The 27,920-nt window shown below is 39.7% G+C and overlaps 1 protein-coding gene across 1 annotated transcript in view; it reads right to left on the minus strand.

Moving 5' to 3' along the window:
- Window positions 1-25,828, minus strand: part of LOC309662630 (cyclin-Y-like protein 1) — a gene marked incomplete at its 5' end in the record, with an annotated part of 33,897 nt that extends 8,069 nt beyond the window's left edge. The window contains 7 exons of the mRNA XM_082465543.1: window positions 1,393-1,512; window positions 2,485-2,536; window positions 4,743-4,778; window positions 8,327-8,427; window positions 14,478-14,512; window positions 16,398-16,472; window positions 25,603-25,828. Of these exons, the coding sequence (XP_082321669.1) occupies window positions 1,393-1,512; window positions 2,485-2,536; window positions 4,743-4,778; window positions 8,327-8,427; window positions 14,478-14,512; window positions 16,398-16,472; window positions 25,603-25,828 (645 nt within the window). The remainder of the gene's footprint in view (window positions 1-1,392; window positions 1,513-2,484; window positions 2,537-4,742; window positions 4,779-8,326; window positions 8,428-14,477; window positions 14,513-16,397; window positions 16,473-25,602) is intronic.
- Window positions 25,829-27,920: the final 2,092 nt, after the last annotated feature.

Consider the following 27,920-nt stretch of genomic DNA (forward strand, 5'->3'; position numbering starts at 1 on the left):
ATTTATCCAACTTGTTCTCTCCTCCACCCCCCACATGTAGAAAAGTGACACAGAGTAGGTATTCAGTGACATGGTATTTATGACATGAGCAACTTCTTGGTAGCATTTAGCGTTTGGACCATACTCTCCTTCTTGAACCTCTCCTGGTGTCTCTTAGGGTTCTCTGCTGGGTTTCCTACCACTGTAGCCACTCCTCTGGGGATCTGTCCCTTAAGTGCTGACAGTCCCTAGTAGGATCTATCTTCTACCCACTTTTTATTTTACATACTTTCTCTGCATTTGAACAGCTACACTTAATTCCCTCCCTCTAGCTCAGATTCATGCTCCAATCCCATATATTCAAATGATTACTAGACACTGCCATTCTGCTGTCTCGCAGGTACATCAAGCTTAACTTGGCTACAAAGAAATGCCCCTCTTCCAACCCAAATACTCTCCTTCCTGCATTTCCTAGCTCTCCATATGCAAGCACCATTCCTGCCTCTCTCAAGCATGTGCTAAGCACTCCAAGTGGCCTGTAGCGCCAAGAAAAGGCCTGTGTCTGATCCAGTACCCACTGAGGGGTCTCTTTTCAAAAGGACAAGCCTCCTGTCCTAAATTCTGCCTTGATAGGAGCAGGCAGTGAGTGGCCTAAGTATTCCTTCCCTGCAGACCACGCAGCTGACTTTCCCCCCTACAGGTTTGCTATAGGGAGGAGTAAAACAATCCCAACTACCTCTCACTTGAATATGATTTATTATTCAAATGATAAAATCTTACCATAGGAATTAGGAATGGATGACAAAAAGGTCCTTACACAGCTGTAGCTTAGCAGGCTAACTAGAGTAAAGCCTTCTGAAGTCCTACTGGCACCCTAGTCCTGGGCAACTTCACATGCAGGCAATAAGAGGACAGCAGGGATGGTTAACACCATTATCCATTATCCAAGGAACAGAGAACTGAGGGCAGTAGTTCTCAGTCAGGACACACATCAGAACTGCCTAGGCAGTGCAGTCTGGGACTCAGCTTCAAACTGCCCGGAACCTGTTTCTGCCTGTGGACCAGAGCGCTCAGTGATTGCCCCGCCCCACCACCACCACACGCGTCGTCTGTGTGTGCGTGTGTGCACTGTGCGTGCGTGTGTCCCCTCAGGTGTGGAAGGAGAAACCAGAAATCTCTCCTGCTGCCTTTAATAGCAATTGTTTTGTCATGAGAAAAGCAATGGCAACGTTTTAAATCATAATGATGATTAAAGCTCAAATGTGTATACTTTACTTTCTTTTGATAGGTTTCTCTGAATAAAGTTCTAATGATCGTTTCAGGAACCTACTTTCATTTGGGAAAAACAGGACCATACCATGTGTACAAGACAGAAATTTCTACAGATGCTTTATGAAAGAAAAAATATCTTACCAAAGTTACTACTGCACCTTCAGCAGTTAGCTGTGCGGCACTAGAAAGAGTATGAACAAATCCGTAAATGAATTTGTGTTCAGGATCATGCTCGAAGTATTCCTCTGGAATCTTTTCTCGCTGAAGGGAGAAAAAATGCAATTTAAGTATCCACGGAAGAAAAATACTTAAAAGTACCCTTAAGATAGCAGTCTTCACACTTGGGCCCACGTGCCCCTTAAAATAATTCTGATTGGGTGACATGTCTTGTAGTCTTTTAAATCTAAACAATGGGATCCTAAAATACCACAGTGATCCAGTACTCACCACCATTCATTAAAGAAAAATACAGGCACAACCGCAGAAAGTTTATGTATTTCCACGTTCCTCCCCACAGAATTCTAACCAAATGTAAACTATTGGGTTGGCCAAAAAGTTCATTTGGTTTTAAGTAAAAATAAAAGACACAGTTTTCATTTTCACCAAGCATTTTATTGAACAATATATTCACTAACCAAACAAACTTTTTGGCCAACCCAATACTTTTAGGCTCAAAAGTCTTGCTGATCACCATATGTCATACTTTTCTGTAGTCAACTTTGAAAACACATTTCCAGTGTCCTGTAACCATAAGGCTCTAAGAATGTGCTGTCCTGTACAGCAGTCGCCAGCCACGTGTGGCCACAGAGCACCCGGAGAAGTGAATTTTAAAACTTTGTCATTTTAATTCGTTTAAAATGTAAACAGTTTTCTAATTTTCTTCTTAGAGGCCTTATCATATTAGGTTTATTTACAAATATTTATATTGTTTGATGCTATGGAACATCATCCTTTAAAAAGATACATTTTCTGTTACTTGGGTATGTTTACTTACCTGCTCACTATTCACACAAAGTGCAACTCGGTTCATATCCATCAACCCCTTATACAACACGCCTTCGGGAAAATGACTAGACACAACATGGCGTGGGGAAGAAGACTTAAAGGAAGATGAATTTGACTTCGAGCTGGAGGAAGTAATTTTCTTCTAGTAATTAATTTCAAAGCAAATCAGCATGAAATAAACACAACTGTATAAGAGAAAAATACCACTTCAATAAAACTGACACTTACTGTGAGTGGATGTAATCTCTCATCAAAAATATCCAAGGATCTATCTGCAACTCTATAAAATAAGAATGTGCATTTAAAAAATTAATTCAGGACTTACTATCTTAGTAAAATATCGGCTAGGAGTAGAGAGAGGGGTAGAGGAAGCTTAACCTTCAACGAAGCAAACAGTTTTATAAATTCTTCTCCTGGATTCCACCCTTAGAAAGGTTTCCTGACCTATTTTTACTCAGCACATCAAGTTCTGTGAAACCTTTTCTACAACAACCAGCCAGAGTTGCCTCTATAAGCACTGACCCTCCCTAACAGGCAATGCTAGTAAACCAATATATTTTCACCCCTCTAACCTCACACTGGAATATGCAAGAACATTTTATGAAGCAGTGGTGGTGGGCAATAAATTCTTCTCACTTCAATCAATGTGAATATGAGATTCATGGTTTTTTCCCGTTTTTTTCTCTTTAGTTCTTTATATCCTTATTGTGTATTTCTTCTTGTCTCTTTTAAATAGTTTGAGTTAAAAATGTAATTGTCTTTTTATTTTAAAAGAAACCAGGCTTTTTAATTTAAAATTTCACCACACTAATACACTGCGCTCATTTGAACAGCGGTTCTCTAAATGTGGTCTAAATCCCAGGCCTCTGGGATTCTCCCCTATCCCCTCCTTCAGGAGGCCCAAGAGGTCAAAACTGCTTTTATAAGAATACTAAGACACTACCTGCCCTTCACATTGTGTGACATTTGCTATGGATGTATAAAAGCAAAAGTGGGTAAAACTGCTGGTTTCTGAGCATGAATCAAGGCAGTGGTACCAAACTGAATTAGAAGTCATTCAATTATTCACTGCCACTTGCAGTTAAAAAATCTGCTTGAAGAACATCCTTGATAAAAGAGTAAAAATTAATAGTGTTCTTAAACCTTGGTCCTTCTTTTTAATATTCTGAATAAGTGGAAAGTATGCATTAAGCACTTTTACATACTGAAATATGGCTGTGTTAAGGAAAAGCACTTGTGACTTGGCGGTAAGTCATTTTTTTCATAGAACACCATCTTTATTTGAAACACTTTTTTCATCGAACACCATCGTTATTTGAATGTACAACTGACACAGTCATTCTTTCAAAAATGAACAAAGTGAGCCTGTCACTTCAAGGAAAATAACTCTAAAGTTATTTGTTGCCAATGATAAAATTCAAGCCATCAAGCTAAAAATATCAGGAGTTTTGGAAAACTTCTACCTTCGATTGTGAACTTGACAACTTCTCAACACTTAAAAGACTTTTCTGGTAAGACTGGTGGTGATACTAACAAAAGTGAGTTTTTGACACTGTCTAAAGAAATGTGAACCAATACTTTCCAAATGACCAATGTATAATATTATAAAGTCAGGTACAGGTAAAAAGATCTACTCAGTATGCATGACAGATCAATGGGTATTAATTTAACATAGTATTTATTACAAGTTCATTGATATGATTTAGAATTCCATTTTAACTAATTTAAGAAACTAGCACATGCAGACTTTTGGTACAGTATCAAAGAATATACCAAATTATCTGAAGGCTTTAAAAATACACCTTTTTCCAACTATATATCTGCAAGCGGCTGGATCTTCTTCATATTGTTTCTTCAAAACAAATGACTGAAGACAGAATAGATATGAGAATCAGCTGTCTTCTATTGAGGAGATACTTTTCTCTCAATATTTTTTGTTGTGGAAAATAGTTATTTTTCATTAAAAAAAATGATTTATGTTGAACACTGGGGTTCCCAATCAGGGGTGATTTCGTCCCCCAGGGGACTTCTGGCCATGGCTGGAGACAGTTTTGGTTGTCGTAATGTGGAGGGAAGAAGGTGCTACTGGCATCTAGTGAGTAGAGGCCAAGGGTGCTGCTATATATCCTATAACACACAGGACGACACCCCACAACAAAGCATTATCTAGCTCAAAATTTCAGTAGTGCTAAGGCACACCCTGTTTTAATATACAATGAATTTAATTTTTTAAATTCTCAATTTCAATTTCTAATACAGTAAATTATCAATATAACCCATATAAACAAATACTCTTTGGGATGCTCAGTAACCTAAGAATTAAGGGTCCTAAGAGAAAAATAAATGATTCACTTCTATATTGTAATAAAAGCACTCTAATAATAAAAGCTTATGCCAGTAACATCTATAGTTATTACCTAACACTAAACTTGATACCTTGTAAATTAATTAGCTGGAATAACAAGATAGGTTTCAAAAGAGCTCACCTGTTCTTGATGTGGTAATATATTGCTAAGGTCATACTGTGGAGGAAAAAAAATACATTGTCATCACTGATTTTTATCATATCAGGCCTGAAGACATTTTTAAAAAGGGGTTAGCAAGGAGGGAAGACCTTCCAGAGGCCCAGTGGCCCCGAAATCCTCGAATTCAGAACAGTACCACATGGGTGCTTTCCCCCTTGTTTTAGGTTCTTCAGCTTTTAGCAAAATTAGGAGACCCAAAATGCTAGATATGCTGTTAGAAGGCATGTTTTGGTTGATTATTATAATATATAAATTATTACATATGTCCCCTGTCATTTGTCCTTCTACCCACAAAACCTTCTGTCCTGTACAAGTTATATCTATCTATACACATGCTTAAATTTAAGCCATATAGTAGTTTGTGTGTGGGGGTGTGTGTGTGTGTGTGTGGTTGTTTTGTTAGCCCCTGCATTTCAGTTGATTTAGTTCGCTATCCACCTACCCATCCGTTTTCCATTATTTCCCTAAAAGTAAATAATAAAAGTGCTCTATACCAAAATGATTTCAAATCACTTTTACATAATTATTAGAAAATTTAATAGCAAAATTTTATAGCCACAAAACTGATGATAGGTCTAGCTATCCTGAAATAAGCAGTGCTAATAAGACAGCATAATACTACACAGTATCCTATTAATGACAGGTATTTCCAAATTATTTTAAATAAAGTATTAACGAACAGATAGATACAAGTCCTTAGGTAGTCTTTTTTAAGTTACTATATTCCTAAGTTATTCACAGATGTTGTATATTAGGCAACAAAGGGGTTCTCTGGTTAAGTTATATGCTCCCCTTTGTTCTCAGTGTCTAAAATGAAACTCAAAATAATTGAGGGAAGGCAAATCTGAATTTTAGAATAGGTCTATAGAATCTTAGCACTTGTATAAAGGCCTGTAACACCGTTAGCATCAAAGATGGATACTTCTATAGTGCTTCCAAGTTTCATCTTCAAATTGATTTTAAAATCACAGCATTAGAAGTTTTATGATGGAAAGGACCACTGAACCGTAGATGACATTTAATTAAACCACCCATTTTACAGATAAGGGAACCAAGGCTTAAAACTGACTTACCTAAGGTCCCACTAATTATCAGAAGCAGTTCTCTTTCTCCTGCCCTCTAACCAAATAGTGGCTCCCAAGCTCAGCTGCACACTGGGATCATCTGAGAAGCTTTAAAAACTGCCTGGCTTCTGCTTCAAGATGTTCTGATTTAACCGGCACTGGGTATGACTTGGGCATCAGGACTGTTTTTAAAGATCCCCAGATGACTGCAGCGTGCAGCAAAGTTTAGGGATGAATGAGTTAGGGTTAAGATCGGAGAATCACTCGGGATGCTTTTGTCCATATAATCATGCTTCACATCATTCCCCATCTTGTCAACAGGTGTGTGTGCGTGGGTGAGAGAGAGACAGACAGACAGACAGACACACAGACACTGTGTCTTGGAGGCGGGGGCAGGCGGGTGGACTTTGTGCATCCAGAAACATATATCTTGAAAAGTTGCATAAGTGATTCTAATAAGGCTCATCTACCCCACTGAGAACAGCTACCCCACTGAAAACTAACCCCATGATAAACATTTTCAAAATCATTCCTAAAAGCCAATTGGCCCTATTAATTTTCTCAGTAAACCTTTATTTCACCAATAATGAATGTGATGAATGATCATTTCTAAAACTTCATGAGAGCAAATTAAAATTTACTGTACTTCCAAAAATTAGACTAGGTCGGGAAAAAAAAGGATGAAACCTTCTTGTCTGAGCAAGGTAAATCTTTTTTTTTTTTTTTAATTTTATTTAATTTTACTTAATTTGGGATGCATGGGGTCTTTGTTACTGCGCGCGGGCTTTCTCTAGTTGCCAAGAGCGGGGGCTGCTCTTTGTCGTGGTGCGCGGCCTTCTCACTGTGGTGGCTTCTCTTGTTGCACGGCACGGGCTCTAGGTGCGTGGGCTTCAGTAGTTGCACACGGGCTCAGTAGTTGTGGCTCGCGGGCTCTACGGCACAGGCTCAGTAGTTGTGGCGCACGGGTTTAATTGCTCTGCGGCATGTGGGATCTTCCCAGACCAGGGCTCGAACCTGTGTCACCTGCGTTGGCAGGCAGATTCTTAAACCACTACACCACCAGGGAAGTCCCTGAGCAAGGTTTACTTTCAAAGTACTTTTGAATTATATACTGGACATCAGACTCTTTTGAATTCAAAAGAAGCTGCGACTCTAGCCAAAGTAGAGTGGTTTTTGTACCCACAGATTCAGTGTCTTGGCTGAAGAAAAACATTGAGTGATTATGTGATAAGTGCCCAAACTCAGGACTTTAGAGATGGGGCTCAGTTTTTGCTGAAACATGACTTGACTGCAACTATTATTGTAAGCAAGAGAGGAAAGTTACATTATTATGACTGTGAACTTGCTGTCTTTAATTAAAGTAGAAGTTACTGAGAATTTAAATAGCTAAAAAAAAAGCTGGCACATTAAAAACCAATTAAAAATACAATTAGCTTATAAAATTAAGACAACAAATAAAATTAAGGATAAGGACATTAATATTTTCAAATAGCATTTCCCAAACTGTGTTCTGGAAAATCAACATTCATATCCTAAGGAGATGTTAATGTTTCGTGGACAACCGCGAGGGAGGAGGCAAGAAGCTCTGCATCCCGTTTGGTTTTTTTCTCTTAAATAAGCTTGAAAGGTTCATCATTAGGGTGTTTTGAAAGTGCATCTCCAATTGTGGACTATGAGGTGCTCCCAGAAATTAAAGAATAGTTTCCATCATCATGACACTGTTCGTGTCTCCTTAAGTATAAGCCTGACCACAGCCATGTTTCCGAAACCTCACCTCTTTTATTGTTCTCTGCTGTGAGTGATACAGTGTGTTGGAGATATATATATATAAACAAAACTTAAATGTGTCTATTAAGTTAAAACCTCAGTTGAACAAATTTCATCTACAAAGAAATTAAGCTTGAGTGTGTATTTCTTAAGACTGGTTTGATATATTCTCCCCCTCTTTGGGGGACAGGAAGGAGAAGTAAAATTTCATACAGAAAGAGTGCAGGAAAAAAAAAAAAGCACAGTGGGATAAATCTGACAAACTCCAATTAAATTTAAATGCAGATTCGCTTTGGTGCCAGCAGGGGACAAGCTGTTCCTTCTTCTAAGAGCAGCTTCCAAAGTAGTGCACGTTGTTTGAGGACTACAACTCATACAGTAATAATTGTCTCTAGAAACAGCCAATCAAAAGCACCTCTCTTTCTCACTGTGTTCAACAATGGCTTAGCAACAGAAACGCGTCAAATAAAGATTTATACTTTTTCTGGGATTTCTTATTTGCTAACTGGCTTTCCCTTCTATCATGCGCTCTAAGATTAAAATGGAAACTGAAAATTCATATTTAGGTCCTTGAAATCAATCTATAGTTGACACCAGTTTTTTAACCTGATCACTGAAAAGGACAATTCAAATGAATGAACTTGTGTATGGCTAGGATGCTTTTAGCGATAAGGGGGTCTGTCACTCAGCCCTTGGCAACCTACTTGTACTCACCATTTTACTGTGGTTCTAAGATTAGGCTGGCTGACCGTGCTGTCATCTAGAAATATTGTTGAGCATGAGCTATACTTTTTAGTAAGCTGCCCTGGAGATACCTGAAGGGGAAGGGAAATAGAAGAAAATGTCACAGTAAGTTAAACCTATCAAGTGTGTGTTTTTCCTCGGTTAAAATGTCAAACGATAAAGCATTAAGATTTTTCTTACACTCCATGAACTGCCTGAGTGTGATATCATGTGCAGCTCTATGGGAAACCTCTATACTCTGACTTCCACAGACGAGCTTTGAGAAATGGGTTCTAAAATGCTGCCTTGATATAGTACCTATAATCAAACCTGGCAAGCACCTATTATAAATTACCTTTATAATAATGTAAAAAGTTTAGAATAAGATTTCAGGGTTTTTTCCTTAAGCAATGAAATGCAGCTGAGATTTCCTATTTCTATTCATTTACTACAATAAAACGTAATGCTTTATATAATACCGATGTAGGAGCATTTCACTGCAGTAAATGAACACCAATAATAAATGTTCAGGAGACAGTGTGACGAAACAAACGTTTTCCAATCAGAGGCTGGGCATGCCAGGGCTGCTCTATCACTAAAAAGCTGGGGGCCATAAGTCTCTCTGGGCCTCAATTTCCTTATCTGGAGGACAAAAAGGTACTGCTTAAAGATTCTCTCGCATCCAAAAAAAACGGATAAAACAACTCTGAGAATTTAACTTCTCACTTCATGTTTAAGTAAGACTGCCATTACATTACTCAAGTGAGAACCTCAGAGAATACTTGCCATTCATTTCAAAATTGTACTAGTTCTGTTCTACGTGTTATTTGACACTCCTGCCTCACCCATGCTGCTCTCTGCCTGCAATGCCTTTTTCTTCCTCCTGTCCCAGCAAGCTTGACCCCATCTGCCTCTAGGATCCCTTTGCCAGCAGGCACACCACAAAACTTCTCACTTTCTGCACACTCACACATCTAATTTACCAACTGTTCCATGGTCTCAGCTGCTTGCATAGTACCACCCTCTTAAGTAAACAAGCTTCTCCAGGTTAGGAAGATTCTTCTCCTACCTCCAGCTACTGAGCACAGAATCTGGGACAAATTAGGATTCGACAAGTGTTTGAGAAATTATTTAAGATCAGTTACAACTGGAGGTAAATCTTACTAAAGGTACAAATTCGTGAGAATTTATCTACAGTGGTGTTGGATAGGTGACAAAGAACTTTTTGAGACCCTCTAGAGAATGAACTATCTTTAAAACACTTTAGAAGTATCCATTTATTTGTGAAGAGCCCATGAACACGGCAATAGTCAAATACTAAAATGGCCTAAACTATGTTAGGACAACTCTCTTCCTTAAAGTAAGGCCAATAACCAAATCCCAATCACTGAAAGCCACTGGAAGGAAGAGTAGCATTCTTTAATACCACAGAATACGAACAATTTTAAAGCTGGGTTTTGGTTTTGGTTTTTGTTTGTTTACTAATTCAGATGAGCCTTCCTTCCTCCTATTAATATAAAATAGTTTTCACCATGCTGTCACACTCTCCCATCAATGTCCTCCACAAATACATGAAAGGTGAGGCAGGGAGAAAATCTAGTTGATGCTTTTTAAAATACAGAGCATTTAAATAAAAATTGCCAGTATCCAATAATCAGAAATATCCAAATGGCATATATAAAACACCATTTTGCTTGTTTCAGATGCTTTATGCAAAGCCACTTATTCCTTATTAACAAAAAGTTCTAGATGTAACATATTTGAAACAGTATCACTATTTGGAAGACTAATTTCTCCTTCAAGCTAGAAATGTTTTAAACTAAAACTCTGATATGGTCCTTAAGCTATTTGGTTAATGTGTAATTTTAGAATCTCAAAAAACAGATACAGCATGAAAAATGAAAATTCACTCATTCAAATACTTTGATTCTAAACGAAGCAGGTTATCTTTTAAGGTCACTACTATTAGGGTATAATATGACATACACTACACGTAATAAAAGTCAATGCTGACCAAAAATCTATATATATGAGGGGAATAAAAATAGTAAGGAAATGTACCAAAATATAGACTAGTTGGTAGAGCTTTGGGTGCTATTTATCCTGTTTTCCTCTATTAAAAACTTTTTTTTCTATTATGAATGTATATTGATTTGTCTTTGGAAATATTACTGCTAAAACATTTAAAATTTTTAATTAGATGTGCTCTATAATCCTATGGGGGCTCATTTAAGTTGTATCAGCAACTTACAGTCTACTGGCTCGATCCTACAAAAGAAACACTTCCACAGGCCTACTCCTGAAACTATTCAAACTTTCCAGCATCTAGTGTTCACTAAAGGATGGCAGAATTGAAGCCTCTGAGCAAAGCCTAGATATGTTAGCTGCCAGCAGATTACTTTCCTCTCATCTTGCTTGAAAATTTAAGATAACTGTCCCTTATGATTAAAGCTTTACCATTGCTGGCTCACAACCTCAATAAACTGCACTGACACACATAAGGGTATAAAATGCAAATACAAAAAAAAAAAAAAACAAGTAGCAAAAAACACTACTGACAGTTTAATGTTCATAGGTATTATTTCAATTGGTCACTGAAGAAGAGTATTTATCTTCATTCAGCACTAAGGACAAAATACATGGACTTTTACAATCTTTATAAGGGGAAAGGTTGCTTAGTAGACTGCAGGTTTAATGGTGAAGACTAGAAAATAATCATACCTAGGAGGCTAGTAAGTAACAACCCTCAAAGCTTATCATTAAAGGTCAAGTACCTGTTGAAATCCTGCCCCCACCCAATGACTCTTCCCATTGTGCCTACTGCCTCTGATTTTAACCCATTAAAAGAATAAAGCTGGAGAGAGCGAGAGTACGAAGTGCGGCAACCCGAGTCATGGCAGGACAGGCATTTAGAAAGTTTCTTCCCCTCTTTGACCGAGTATTAGTTGAAAGAAGTGCACCCGAAGTTGTAACCAAAGGAGGCATTATGCTTCCAGAAAAATCGCAAGGAAAAGTATTGCAAGCAATGGTAGTAGCTGTTGGATCAGGCTCTAAAGGAAAGGGTGGAGAGATTCAACCAGTTAGTGTGAAAGTTGGAGATAAAGTTCTTCTCCCAGAATATGGAGGCACCAAAGTAGTTCTAGATGACAAGGATTATTTCTTATTTAGAGATGGTGACATTCTTGGAAAATATGTCGACTAAAATAAGTCACTATTGAAATGGCATCACGTGAAGCTGCCCGTTCCCCCAATGGCATCACGTGAAGCTGCCACTGAAGTTCTGAAATCTTCCATCCTGTAAATAATTTCCGTGTTTCTTTTATAATAAAGTAATGATATCCAAACTAATGATATTCATTGTCTCTGAAATTTCGTTTTCTCTGTATTGATTTAAACATTCCCAAATAAAAGTATATAAATGAAAAAAAAAAAAAAAAGAGAGAGAATAAAGCTGAAGTTCACTTTTTTCTTCCCCCTTTTCACAAGTTTTGGATACGTTTATTAAGAATCAATGACTTTCACTGAAAAGTCTGTAATACTCCATCTATGTTGCACATTAATGGACAATATGGTAGGGTGAGTGGTTTGAATAGAATTCATACTCAAGGCCTTAGTAGAAAAGTATAATATTCTAATTATAGGTATAATCAAAAATATTGTCTGAATTAATATCGTTAATTATATTGCATTAAACTTCAAACTCAGAACCTATATTCAAAGAATAAATCTAAGTTTGAGTAGACTGACCACAAATCTATTTCCTCTCCCCCTTCTTTCAGATATCATCTCATTAGAATTAAAGGCATTTTTTAAAAAAGCTATACATAAGACAGGATAAACAGCAGATGATTTTTAATGTTTGAAAGGTGAAAAGACTAGATAAAGGAGTGGTAACTGACATGGCAGAACAGAGGAAGCACAACCTTGGTACCTACAGAGGCTGACTAGGACAGGAACAAGAAAACCAGTTTGTCTTACAGAACCCAAGGCAGGCTCAGAGTTCAGAGGCGTGGTCCCCAAATCCTTGCAGTGAGGCCCATCAGTTAACGAGTTGTCCAAGTGATGCTTCCAATTAGATCTTAACAGACAGCCAAGGACCATCACACGTTTGAGGGAAGCCCCCAACAAGTAAGAGATCAAAACAGGAAGAAGGAATGGGACTTCCCTGGTGGCGCAGTGGTTAAGAATCCGCCTGCCAATGCTGGGGACACGGGTTCGAGCCCTGGCCCAGAAAGATCCCACATACCACAGAGCAACTGAGCCCATGCGCCACAACTACTGAGCCTGCGCTCTAGAGCCCATGAGCCGCAACTACTGAAGCCCGCACGCCCTAGAGCCTGTGCTCCGCAACAAGAGAAGCCACTGCAATGAGAAGCCCACGCACCCAACAAAGAGTAGGCCCAGCTCACCGCAACCAGAGAAAGCCCACGTGCAGAAACCAAGACCCAATGCAGCCAAAAAATAAATAAATAAAATAAAATATAAGGACGCTTTAAAAAAAAACAAAACAAAACGGGAAGAAGGAATTGATGGGAGTGATAAAAACTCAGGAGCAAATGAAAACTTGAAATTGCATCAGTGAAAAAAAGAATGACAGGATATAAGAGAACTCTATAAATTGAAAATAAGGTAGACAAAACAATATATTCAATAGAAGGATTAGAGCACAGTCAAGGAAATCTCCAGGAAGCAGGACAAAAAGACAAAATGCAAAGCAGGAGGGGAAAAAAGTTAGCGATCTGGTAAGTCTAAGACTTCCAACATCTGAATAATAGGAACCTGGAAGAAAAAAACAGAATATCAAAGAAACACACCAAAAAGGTCTATACCAAACCAAATTATGAAATTTCAAAATCCCAGGGAGAGGGAAGGTACTAAAAGGTTCCCGAGAAGGAAGGGATGGGGGAAAATGACTAAAATCGGTAATGTACAATGTACCATACAATGTCAACAGGTTTAAGAGCAACAGTGTAAATGAGAAGATGAGAGGGAAATGTCTTTAGAACGGCAAAAATTAGTTTCAACTGAGAATTCTATACTTTATCAAATAGAAGGAGTTTCAGAGAGGCTAGATCTCTCTAAACTTTCTGCCCATGTGCCCTTTTCCCAGGAAAATGTGCTCCAGTAAAACAAGGAAGTATAACAAGACAAGAGGGAAACAGAATCTAGGACATAGGGGATCCAACATAAGAGAGCAGAGTTATGTGAGATCCCAGATGACTTCACACAGATATCCCAGGAAAAGAGGCATAGAGCAGGCCTAGGGGAACACTAGTCTATATGGGAGTAGGAAGACAAAAGATTGGGGCAAAGTGTCTCCAAGAAAAAAATGGAACAGATGTGGCTTAGTAGACGGAAAATAGTTTTCATAGGCATGTGACAAATGTTAAAACATTTGGGGAAAAAAATAGCTGTTAGAAAACAGGCAAGTGAATATAGTCAGGAAATTAATTCCACAGAAAAAATGAAGAATGTGAAAGCAGGGAGACCGGGCAGGGAGCTACTTACTGCATTTGGCTGTGTGAGATCACGTTGGCTAGGAAAAGGGGGATTGGGTTATCCTAGAGAAGTGCAGAAGTGCTCCAATTTCATTAATATTTAAGAAAAAGAATGAAGGGTGTACAAGGAGGAGGCACAGTCAGAGAACTATATGGCTCAGCAATGCACAATATTTGCAGAGTCGTAGTAATGTAAACATTGATTCTGATTTAATAAAAACTGATACATGTTGAGGGAACACAGGGAGGGAAATAACGTCATGGTGGAGCGAAGAAGCTCAGCTTTCACCTGCTATGACAAGAAGTCAATGGACAGTGCTAAAAATTAACTTACCTGTTATACCTTTATTACTTTGGTTAAAAAATAAGATCAAAAAAATAAGGCAAAAGAATTTAAGGCAGATCTTTATACTACAACCGTATTAGTGAAATTTAACGTAAATGTCAGAACCCTTAAAAAATGGGCACTACTAAGTCAAAGACTTTCCTGAATCCATTTGATAATTAGGAAAATAGAGATTTAGAAAATCTACAAAAAAGAGGTCCATGCTAACAGTATTGGATCCATCATATTTTTAGGAATCATGGCAGACATATTTTTAATTCAAACTATTAATTTCTTAACTTTTCAACTGTTTACTTACATGGTTGAAATGGTTGCTCCTCCTCTTTTCCCGCACTAAGAATAAAAAAAATTAACTGATGAATTCTGATACAAATGCCATAGAAAAATAAAAGTAGTCACTAATTATCTGATGGATTACCAATAACACAATGAGATAGAATTCCATTCTATTTTTTAAAATAATTTCCAACAAAATATATAATTTAAATCACCCAGCAAGATGAGTCCTATAAATAAAATCTAAAAACTTAGTTTCACTTTTTTGACCTAATAGATATTCTGTATTAGGCACAAATGAAAGACTCCCCATTTACAAAAGAAAAGGACAAAGCAAATCAGGCCAGGTGAGAAACTTAGCTAATAAAAAAATGTACCTGCTGCATAGCTGAACTACTAGCCAGGAGTATTTTCTCAGTCTTCATTTACACACAGCTTACTTTAATTACCACAATCTACAGATGACGACTCTAAGAACCAGTTTCTGGCCAGGCACTCGTCTCCGAACGCACCAGGATCTCTGGAAGCATCCTGAACCACTTAATGGTAACCTACTCAAATACCTTACTGAAAAAATACACAACTGGAAAGTAACCTATGTTAAACGTAAATTTTAAAATGAGTGTGCTGACCTAAATGAACATATCTACAGCACACAAAACGGTTTTGCTCCAACAAAGGCCAGAAGAATAAAAGCCTGAAGAGGGTCTTAGGCCACACTCTTGCTCACATTGCCTCCTTTAACTCCAGACAGGCATCACAGGCACGGATTCCTTAAGGCTGAAGAGAGAGACAGGCATGGGACAGCTTTTCTTTTACTGTCTCCAGAGCCCCTCTACATGTGAGCAGCTCATGGCTCTGGAAGAAACTGAGAAATAGAGCAATCCTAACCAGAAAGGAGTGGCTCAAGTACACACACTAGAAAAATGCAAGTTAGAAACCCCAGGAGCTTCCAGGTTGGTGAGCATGTAGTACCCTTGCAGAGGGCATCAAAGCTCTGTGCCCTGTCCCCATGCCTGGCCCTATGCATCTCTTCCATCTGGCTGTTCCTGAGTTATATCCTTTTATAAAAACCAGTGATCTAACGGAAAAAAACCAAAAGCAAAACAACAACAACAAAAAACCAAACCTCCGTTTTTTATTGTGCTGCATCACTTTAAATATTATGGAATGTTCACTTCTTGTATTCCTGCTCTCGTAATCAACTGAAAAACTTGGTCACGTATGGCTTTTTAGCAAATAAACTAGGATTTAACATAACATTCAGGAAGACAAGCAGGCAAGCAGGAGTGCAAAAAATTCTACGGTTCTGATTCTCATCTTAAAACAAGGAGGACACAGGAAATGTATATGAGTTTCACATGCTGAGGATAATCTTCTGGAAAACCCCATATGGCATGTTGCTCTTATTACCCTGGCACAGCACTACATTAGGATGAGAAAGTTTTGAATAGCTTAAAAGTTCTGAGTAGCATAAATCTGGATGTGAGATAGGCTCGTCTGGTTGAACACTGTGTAAAACAGGGCCAAAATCACAAGGCTCAATTCCCACATATAACAACTGATTTTTCTGATTTGACCAAATGAAAACCTAACTGTGACCTAAACCCTATCATTTGTCTTTAACATATGTGCTCTTCGGAGCAAGGGGAAAAGGACAAAGTAGCATGGAGAAATAGACCACATCTAAATCATGTGGCCAGTTGACTATGTTGATAAAGAGGTGGCAAAATGTATAAACAGATAGTCTAAGTGTTCTCCTCCCTAAAACACTGACAACTAAAGGAAACTGTATCATCAACATATTAAAATAAGACAAGTGAATACATAAAAAAGTGAAACATTTAAACCACTGTAAGAGTTTTTCTAAATACCTCCTATAATACACAAAACAAAAACAGTTTTCACTCTTTTTCTCAGGGAAAAAAAAGCATTGCCTTACCATCTGTTTGAGATTTGCTCGGAAAAATGGTGCTTGCCCTTGGGTGGTCAGAAGGGTTTGGTTCCAAAGCTAAGTCTGTATAGGAAGAAGAGAAAAAGGTGTGGTGATTTAGTTGAGTAGAAAAATACATGATTTTAAAGATAGCTACACATTGATTGAAACCACTTATTAATAGTCTTGAGAAGAGCTTTTAGTAATGACAAAAAGGCAATTTTAGTAAAGGCACAATATAAAAATTCTATTGGGAAACAGCAAAATTGTAGAAACTCTCCATACATGTGGAGTAAAACCATGGCTATGTCTTAGACTTCTTTAACTTGCACCTAAATAATCTATGCCATTTTTAGATGAATCATATATGTGACTCCCCTCCTATTTATCAATTAAAAATTCAGTCACCCTCTTTTAAAGCTGATATTACTAGCACATTCCAGGAACAGTCTCAAGAAGCAAGTTATGCTGTGGCCAACTACTGTCAGATACCAGCTCAATATATCAAATATGCCAAAACGAAGTGAGTTGCTTTTGGCAAATGTTCTTCAGACAATCAAATGGCTAATTCTAACTCCATTCAACAAATGAACTCATTTCATTGGCTGTGGTTTATCTGGGGGCTATTCATCATGGCAGATTTAAGAGGACTACATAAAAGTTCAATGTTCTAATCTAGAGGAACACTTCCATGAGAGTGATTTTTAACTTTGCCCTCTATTTCCAAAGCTAAACTCACTTCTTCATTCCACGCTGCATGATTAATTTGGGGCTTCAATAAGAGTACTTTCTGGAGCAGATCATAGGGCTACTAGAAAAAAATTTTGGCCATACCTACACGAAAAGGTGGGTCTGCCTGTAGCCCACCTTGCACCAAGGTGGGATAGCGTCTTCTATTTAGGCAGAAATACAAAACAAGCACAAGCTACCACACAGGATAGTAAGGTTGTTGTTTCAAACAAACAAACAAACATAAAAGCCCTATGACACTTCCTCAGCAAAGTCCATCTCAAACCATTTAACCAATCTTTTAAGAAACTGGACCAAGATTCAGATAAAGAGTAATGGTTAAGGCAATTATTTCCCAAACCACATAATAACTGATCTGTTTTTGAAAGATGGCTTTGATGGTCAAAGTGAAATACAAATATATCCCTGCCTCTTAGAGAATCCAAAGAATACACACATTGATATATTAAAAACTAATTAGTCTAGTAGTGAATTCTGTCTAACCCAGCATTTCACAAATGTATCTACCTAGAATCCCCTTTTCCCACCCAGAAAGAATGTGGCACGAACAGTAATTTTGGACTTCCCGTTTTAACAGGAATCTGAGCCATCCATTTTAATGTCATTGCCAGCACTAGTAATTTACAGAGCTAAACCAACTGCTTTGTTCTTCATGAAAATTCCTTCACTGAATTTGAAGTTTATCAAGCTGCTTTTGGAGAAAATATTCTATTCAACATTTTTATGTAAAAGACCCATACAATTATTTTAAAGTTTTTTTCTCCTACATATTTGAAAAATTAAGACAATGGGAAAATAAATTATTTCAGCTGTACACAAAATGGCAGGCAGAGACTTTCACAGCTGCCTCTAACCTATAGCTTCCGAAAGAATTCATGACTACTTACCTATACCAAAAAGAAAGTAAATAGACTACATTTGAATCTAAAAAATAAGCAGAAATGTTTGCAAAGTAGCTGTCTTATTTATCAGTGTCTATGGCATGGTAAAACTTAACAATTTTCAATGGAAGTCCAGGAAAATTAAGTGCCAGAATCAAAGAGAAGCAAGCTTTAACACACACACACACACACACACACACACACACACACACACACACACACACAGCCGCCAAACCAAGATGTGCTACTACAGATCTAAATACAAAAGTCAAGAAGGCTGGGATAAAAGAAATGACAACATGCAAAAAAAAAAAAAGTAAACTTAGCCCAAGTGACCAGAAAAAAGCTGGCACTCTCCCTACTCTATCCTAGGGGGTTCAAAGGTAGGCACAGGACCCAGGAACGGCCAATCAATCACAGCTGTCCTGGGGCTTGCCAAGAAAAGAGAAAGGCAGAACTGTACTCTAGGATCCTTAGCTAGTCTTGAGCTGCTGGACACTCCCCTTGCTATCATGAGGGGAAAGGCTTTTCAGGAGACATCAACAGAGGAGAGCAGAACTGAGGAGATCATTTAACTCCTGGGTCAAGTAGTGCTTAACTCTGTGATGTTCTTTTAACTTGCAACTGAAGGAGACCTGGTTAATCAGCAGTACTGATGATCACACTAAAGGTGGGGAAAGGTAAAAGTCACTTGCTCATTCCTTTAACAAATATCATGAACAAAAATCTGCATGAGACAAAACGATGCTCTGTTTAAAAGTTACACACAACCATTCACAATCATTAACACACAATGATTCACAACCGTTACTTTTAGTTGCTTTTCTTATACGTTAAAAAAAGCTCTAATTAGTGTACAATTTATGTCTTCTTGTTACTAAGAAGCGCTCTCCACCCCACTGTTGCATATTTATTGTTTAATGAATACACACTGGCCCATCAAGTGTTATTCCTATACTGGACTTAGCCAATCCCCTATTGCTGGGGATTGGTGCTTACAAAGTTCTATTCTTAAAATATTATGAGGAAAATCTTTATGTACATAGTTTTTTAAAATAATGGTTTTATCTCCTTAGCAAAGATCTTCGGAAGTGGAATGACTAAGCCAAAAGGTTAGATCACTTTCACGGCTCCATGTACAATGCTAAATTGCTTCCTAAAGAAGGTGGGGGGCACATTAGGGTATAATGCTACCAATCATGACATTTTGAGTTCCTACCCTTGCTTTGGATACTTGAAAAAAAAAAAAAAAATTCCTACTGATATGAATGAGGAACCTCACTGTAGATCTAATTTGTATTTCTTTTGATTACACAGTTTGACCATTTTCCCACAGTTATCAGTGTTATTTCCACTTTGGTGAGTTGGCCTATCATTTGAATGTACTGTAAACACCAGGGCCCTACTGCTGTCAGTTTGCATGAGGTTTTCAGAAAATATTAATCTTTTGTTTATAGCCTATATAACTAACAATTTTCTATATAACTTGCACTTTTTGCTAATGAAAAATACCACATCACTATCTTATAGAATGGACATGTGAGCCATTAGACAGTAAACTCATACATACACACAATATTTCTGCACTTCCCATGAACTATCTTCCCAAGAGCCTAAGGAGACTATGATAAAACCTACCACACTCTTCACTATCACAAAGGTAAGACTGCCAACTATTAAGCAAAGCTTTACCACCCACCATCCCTCTCATCCCTCTCCCCACCACATGCACACACAGTAATTTAGAGACTTCAGGGAATTACTGTGCATTCAGGAAATTACATGGATTCTTCCGAAAGTTATTTCTTTAGAAACCTCTAAGAATGTTTTACCCAGGAGAAATATTCTTGAGCTCATGATTAGGGGTTATGATTAAAACTGTATTTTAAGACCCATCATTTTTGTATTATCAATTTAAATTGCAACTTATTTGACAGCATGATAGGTCGATGTAGAAAAAGTATGATTAAAAAAAAATTAAACTCGGTCTTCATGTAAACATTCCTCAGAGGAAACCTGTAAAACACCACCGACACTGAGTACTGTTTTTCCTCCAATCTAAGATTCTACCAGTTGTTAAGATCCATCTCAATTGCAGTTGTTAAAAGTGTGAAAACATAGGCAACTTAGAACAAATGAAATGCATTACTGAAGGCTAAAAGTGTTAAAACTATGCTATCAAACTGTCGATAAATGATTTGTCCTTGTTAAAATATTAGAGGGAGAGGGAAGTGACCAAGAAAGCATCTGACAGAAGCAGCATATTTCAGAAAGCGATTAATATCGACATATTGATTTCAATATATTCCAAATAAACAGGAGATGTCAGCAGTTTCTGGGCCAACTGCTGAGCACCAGTTTACTTAACGGTAACCACTGCATTTACTGAACTGCCCTAGCATCCCTATACTGTGCAGTGTATTAGTTTTATGGCTCATAATACAAACATTACAATCTTTACAATTACCATGTAAACTGATGATTTCATCTCTTTGCGTCCACACTTTCCACCGCAGTCAGGGAGTTCCTGCCAGCCAGCCCTGAGCTGGGCTGCCTCACCAGCGGGTACACAGCAGGCTCCTGCACCTGCCAGGCTACTGCTCACCCAAGCCTTGATCCTGCTTTCCTAGCTTCTGACAATCCTGGCTTCCAAACTTCCCAGCTCTGGTTTCCAACTGCTTCTGTACCTGCCTCTACCCTGGTTCTCAGTTTTGCCTTATTTTAATCCTCAATCAGTGTTACAGTGATCATGACTGAGAGGTGACACATAGGTAAGTACACCTGGCTTTATATATTTCTAAAGAGCACTTTACTCAGTTTCTTGGACTTTTAAGAACCTTTCTGGGTTGCAAGTTACCTTCATTTCATTTCACATTACGCAGTGTTACTGTTTTAACTCTTAAGTTTTATTACTTTAATACACTAAAACAACAACAACAAAAAAGGCTGAGAAAAAAGGTAGTATTCCAAAGAAGCTCACATAATGTCAACAATAAATTCTGTTCCTATATGCCATGCATTTGGAATTTACAGTCCTACTCTCTATCAATACTCATTTTTAAAACCTTGGACAACTCAATTTATACCTAAGAGAAGAATTCCTACACTACCTAACTCAGAACATGGTGAGAATCAAATGAAATGCAAGAGCAATCTATATACTACAGCCTATTTTAGACCCTTATTAATATCGCTTTTTTGTTCAAGCCACTGTTGGCTCTCACCTGAGCTACCGCACCAGCCTCCTAACTGGTCTCCCTCTCTGCTTCCTTCCACCCTTACAGTCTATTCTCACACAGTAGCTGGTCTGATCTCCCTCCGCCCTCTCTACCCCCCTTCCCTTTTTCTAAGAATTAACATCATTCCCCTGCATATAATCCTTCAATGGTTTCCCATTACAATTAGACTAAAATTCATATTTTTTGGTCAAGGCCCACTAGGCATACAAGGTCTTAATCCCCCATATTCCTCCTGGCATTCATTCACTCAGCTGCAGCCACCCATCTTTCTGTCCTTGGCACGCATCAAGCATATTCCCTTCTTAGGAACTGCACAGAAGCCTCTTCTCCCACAGCCTCACACGGCTCTCTTAGGACTGCTCATGGGTCGCTTAAGGAGAGAAGCTGTCTTTAACCACCCCTTGTAAAACTGTCCTCCTCCCCAGCCCATTACCTTCATTTTCTTTCTTAGTGTTCTCACTACCTGATGTTATTCTTGTGTCGTCAGCCCCCAGGCACCTCTAGAAAGTAAGGACCTGAGTTAGGATACGGGTTTTGTCTTGTCTAACCACTGTTTGTCCTGCCTCTGGAATGGTGCCTAATAATCATGTTTCAGTGTACCCAAAACCAGTTAAGGTTTTCCCAATTTTCCCACATCATCTAAGATTTCTTCTAATGCTGTCTTTTGATGTGTCTGTCACCTAGGACCAGAGTTAATTTCAGATCTCTTAGAGTAGTAGTTTAGTTACTCAGAATCAAAGACACAAGACAGGTTACCAAGAACCACGAAAACCTAAAAGAGGAAATCTAATGTTCAGTGAAAAATCAATGGTAACTTTAATTTGGAAAAAGAACATTTAATGTTAAAATACCTTTACTACAAAATGACTCACCCTATGAATTTAATTAAGTCGTAAGACAAAGTGTACAATCAGAATGCTATAGAGAAGTATCAATACAATGCATCAGTTTTTATCTGTGTCCCCTGAATAAAGCATTATAATGGGATTATAAAAGATGCTCAACCATAAAGGCTGGGTAAATGAATTATGCTCCAAGGTTATTCGATGGCCCAGTAAACAGTTGGTAAAAGGCAGGCTGTAGAGCTATGCGCAGTTGCATGGAAATACATCACCCTGGAGCACTCTCTAGGTGTCAGCACGGTTACAGGAGCTTCATGTCGTTACTTTTCTTTATAACAAAAAGTTACAAAGTGGCACATAAAGAACAATCCCATCTTTGTAAAATAAACACAATGTTATGTGTATATGCATACAAAAGGTTCAGGAAGAATCAACACCAAAATATTAATAAAAATTCTGGATATTCTGAGTGTGAGTGAAGGACTTTTCTGTGTTTTCTCAATCTTTCACATCAAATGTTCATTAATACTGTCACCAAAAAAAGGAAAGATCTGTTGCTCAGAGGTTTTTCCACATCATATTGCCAATTCCTTCCCTACCCACTCTTCAGGGGGATGGGAGGTAGGGGTCACTTGAGAGAGCACCTTTCACCAGAAAATTAGCAAAGCTCCTAAGGTCAGAACATAAAGGCTGTATGAAAAGTTGATGAATAAAAATAAAATCAGATAATAGGACCGTAGCATCTTCTTTTCTATTATGACACTACCATCAGTTATATTAGATATACTGTTAAAGACAAAGTAGTAAAAAATTCTTTTGAGTCTATCTGAAATCTATACTACGTTCTTAGGAGTTACTTTTTTGAGATGGCTTGAAGAAATCATGTTCTTCTCCAATGTTTCTGAAGAACAAGACAGAGCATCATTTATGTACGATTTTCTCTAAGTAACCAAATAATTCTTCACTGTAGAAAAGCCAAAATGTTTTATATCTGAGTAGGTATTTCTCAGTTTCCAGGGAAACTGATACAAAATTGTCTGAAATAAAGACAGGAAGAGCAAACTTCCAATGTGCCTGTACTTTATATTTGGTGTTCTGACCTTGTTTCTATGGAAACTTAATTAATAGGCAAATGCTGAAATTGAGGTTTCTCTTATCACTTTATCGAATGCCCCCCCAAAAAAGACAAATTGAAATGAAATTTTAACAATCATGTTAAACATAAAAAGGTAAATTCTGTACTCATGAACTCTATTTTTCCAGTTCCTGATTTAGCACTCCTTCCTTATCATACATAGTCGTATGCTAAATGCTTAGTACCTTACCTGCCCGCTTACCAGCTTCCCCTAATGTCCCTCTGTCCAGGGCATTCTCGGCTTCAATTGGATTTCACCAGAACAAACTCTTTAAATTATATCAACGTGTTTACCTGACTGATAAATTTAGGCTATTTCATGACTTCTACTTTTATTCATATCCATTGCAATGTATGTACAGACAGAGAATGGAGAGGTAAATGTTGCTTCTGAGTTGTGTACAATAAACTGGAATGGCAATAATCAAAACTGGAGTATGCTGAGATAGGCCTAACTTATGGATAAATTATAATAAAATATAAGGTGCACTCTAAACAGTTTCTTAAGCATCCCAAGAACTGAATTTGGCATATCTACCACCTCCCAAGTCTGTCTCTTTTGTTCAGTAGCTGTGTTACACAGTCATTTCAGATCTCTAAGTCTTGGCTTCTTCATCGGCAACAGAGGGAGAATATATACGGGCCTTATTTGTAGATGGAAGGGCCGAGTGAAATACACAAGAAAATGCATTGTAAATCTTAAAAGAATTCTATAAAGGTCCAATTTTCGTCTCTCATCCTACACTAGCCAACTACTAACTGTCTTTAAAAATCATTTAGAGGCTTACCTTATAGCAACAAGCAGAGCAGTTTTCACAAGTACTTACATGCTTTGTGTTTAAAGCTACAATTAATTCACATAATTTGTTCATTCTTTCACAATATCTAACGATTCTGAAAAGGGAGTACTTTCCACTTACAAAGCCACGTCCATCATAAGGGTGAATCCACAGGCTTCATTATTCTAACTTTTAAAGAAATTAAATAAACCCAACTAAAATTTAAATAGAAGAGCTGTAAGACATTTCGTCTATGAAATAATGAAATAATCTCTGGCATTTAAATGAAACAAATGGGCCAGTGGGGCTTTAACATCTTTATGATACAATGTTTTATACTTCAAAGAACAGTCTTTATTAAAGTGCCACTATGCTACCCAGAATTTTTTTTTTTTTTAACCTAGAGCCATCCCTTTCCAAAATTCTAGAGGCAAAAATCAAACATTTCCTCTCTTCTCTCTCTCCTCTCCTCCCCGACAACACCCACCCCCAGCCACTTAGTCTACAGAACTTTTACCTGAACATTCCTAAAGTTAAATAGTATTCTACTGGGGGGGGGGGCGGAGGAGGAGGGAGCCATGGAGACATTTTTCTGCAGGATGGATGTGGTATGTTAACTCCCAAACCTTTATATTACAAATTACAATCTGAATTTGTTTTTTCTCCTTTGAAACTTCTGTCCAGCAGTCTCAGGAACCACCTCACCCCTCCCTTAGAACAGGCAACGTGCAAAAGAAGTCGGTTAAGGCTGTGCAACTGAAGACATACTTGTGTCAAAGTGGGAATTTAAAAGTAATCAGAACTCCATGGGGTCTCCTTTGGTAAAGAAAAAAAACCCAACAACTATTCTCTGCAGCCGTGGCAGTAACGTTTCACACCGTTCACAGTTATTTTAAGCCCCTCTCCCACCATTTTCTTTCCTATCGTGTTCAAATTATAGTTAGAAGGGATAAAGTAGCTTCTATCAGGGCGACTGAAAACATTAAAATCCAAAGAATTTTAGTTAAGAACACCACACTGACTCTGTCCATCTCTATTTTGAATTTAAATGACAAATCCTCTAATGTTTGTCTTAATTGTCTCGAGTATCAACTACCTTAAGGAATAGAAATCTGTCATCAGGCCCTTACCTAGTTCCTTCGCTTAGGTACCATCTGGATAGGGAGACGGGATGGATACGCCGAAGTTAGAGTATTTAAGTTTGCATTAAGAAAAGAGAGACTACACCAGAAAGTCTCTGCTAAGTCCCACGAGATGTTAAATAGAACCACGAACAGGAAGGGCCGCGGATTGGAGGGTCTCAGGCCGGGCTGGGAAATGGGAACGGGGGAAAGAATTGGGCATTCGGGTAGGGAAGAGGGAAGGAGACTGGCCGGACGCGACTGGTAAAGAATAAGGGGTGGGGACGCCAAGCAGAGCCAGCCTTCGTCCCCGGTGCCCAGCCCTGGGAGAGCCAACTCCGGGCAAGAAGGAGCCCTAGGCGGCGTCTCCCTCCCGGGGGACCCTGGGGGCGGCGGAGGCCAGAGGTAAGCCCGAGAGCAGACGGCGCCGACCCCGCGAGGGGCGAGGCGCGCCCGCCGCTTCTTACCTTCGGGCATCTCCCGGTCGCTGATGTGCTGCAGGTGGTGGCCTTCGCCACCTGCGAAATCCAACTCGGCGGGTTCCACGGTAGCCGCCGCCGGAGCTACTGCCACCGCATTCCCGGCCGCCGCCTTGTAGACCTCAGACTCGCAGTCCGGCTCCGCTGACCCCCTGCGCCGGCCCGACTTGGGGCTGGCATTGGGGGACAGGCAACAACACAGCGAGTTCCCCATGGGGCGCCTTCACTCCTCGCCGCCGCCGCCTCCGCTCGTCCCCCGACTCTGCCGAGCACAGAAGCCGCCCCCTCCCCCAACAATGGCGCGGCGGGCACTGGCAGCCCAGGGCTATGCCGGGGCTGTGCCGCACATGCAGACGCGACTTCGCCCGCCGCTCTCCTGTCCGCCCAGCCGCCGGGGCCCCGGGCAGGGGTACGGCCCCGGCCGCACCCCTGCCCAGCCGCTGGGCCCCGGGCAGGGGTCCGGCCCCGGCCGCACCCCCGCCGCTGCCTCCCCGGAACCAACTAGTCTGTGAGGGCGGTGACCAGACCCGCTTATTTAAAAGGGCTGGGAACCAGACAAGCGCTGAGACGCGCAGCCACTGAGGGAGAGAGCGCAGCCGGAGCTCCTCCTCCTTCCGCTGCCACCTCCCGACTGAAAGTAGCTAGCCCGGCCGGCCCTTGCCTACCGGAATGTGTCCTTCGGTTACCTGGTTACGACGGACCAATCACGACCAGAGTTCCCTCCACGCGCCCTCCTCAGAGCGCAGGCATGTGACTCACAATGCCCCGCCCCCGCCCGCGGCTGCCCCGCCCCCCGAGCGGCGCGCCCCAGACTCTGGTTTCCATTCATCTCTCGCGCTCCGAGCTTTCCGGTCCTGCGGGAAGCGCCGCGGGAGTTTGTTAATCGAAGCCGTCCTGAGTCAGTGGGCTCTGTAGAAAGCCCCTGTTCGTAAAATGCCAGTTCAGTTAGCAACTCGCTTTCACTGGGTCCACAGTTGACTCATTTGATGTATTGCTCAACGAACTTAGTTTCACCCCAATTTTTGACCGTTTTTTATAACTGAATGCTCCTCCTGTCTTGCCTTCCAAAGAGTGTTAGTTTCCGCCTACAGTTTAACCATAGCAACCCCCGGGGCCCTGGTCCTACTCTCAATAAAGAGCTGTGGCTGTGTCTTGAATGAGACTCGAGGACACGTCACCCCTCCACTTCCTCATCAGCAAATTAGGGACCAAACTCCCCCCTCCCACCTCTGAGGCGCTGGGATTCAGCAACTCGCTTTTCTCGCCTGTTGCTCTCTTCCACGGCAGGAGTTTCCAGGTTTCCCTACTTTAGCCAACAACAACGCATAAAGCACGATTTTCTCATACAAACTTGAGAGTCACAAAGTGAAGTACCACGGTCTTGATTTGATGAAGATGATAACGATAGTTAACATTTGGCAAACACTATGCGCCCGCCCCCATTCCAAGTGAGGTACTCATTTAACCCTCGGGAACAAAATCCGCAGAAACCTTCATTTTACAGATTTTACAGACGCTAAGTCACGTTCCCAAGGTCACATGATTGCTCAGGGGTGTGGCCAGGATTTGATCCCTGATTGTGTGGATCCCCAAAGGCACCTTATTGTGATCATCAGAAAATAAAGGTCGAAGTCAAATTTGGTTGGAAGTGGCATAGTGTATCAGGATTTTCTTTTTTTAAGGAGGAACAATTTTTTGATGTGGATTTTAAAATACTTTCCCTTCATTCAACATTGATTAGTCCCTCCTACATGCCAGGCACCCGTGTGTGAAAAATAGTCCTGCCCTCAGTGACCTCAGGCACGGTGAGAAAACAAAGGCTTAGAAAGCCCAACAGTCTGAGGTCACACTGCTGCAAAGTACTTAAACCTGAAATTCAAACCTAGATCTATTAACCCCAAGTAGATGCTGGGGTAAAGAGCTTGGTTTTCTTCCCAGAAACATGAGAGCCATTGAATGTTGTGAAGTTAAGGAGTCACTATCAGGTGGTTTGTAGTGAGGTCACGCTTGAGAATAAGTAGGACTGATGGAAGCAACAAAACCCATTAAGAGACTTTATATTCATCTAAGAGAGGAGTGAGGGCTCAAACTAAAGGCAGTGGCAGAGATTGGAGTGGAGGGAAAGGATCTGAGGTCATCTGGGAGGTAGAATAGAAGTGCTCAGTGACTAGATATGGAGCGGGAAGGGGAAAAGAGAAGCAAAAATGGCTGCTAGGGTTCTGGCTTAGGGAACTATGTAGAGTGTGGTTACTTTTTCTTAGATAGTGCAGGAAAAGGAAGAGGTTTGGGAAGGAAGATCATTTTGG

The sequence above is a fragment of the Balaenoptera physalus genome (genome assembly GCF_965194825.1).
Source record: "Balaenoptera physalus genome assembly, chromosome: 6".
Classification (NCBI taxonomy): domain Eukaryota; kingdom Metazoa; phylum Chordata; class Mammalia; order Artiodactyla; family Balaenopteridae; genus Balaenoptera; species Balaenoptera physalus.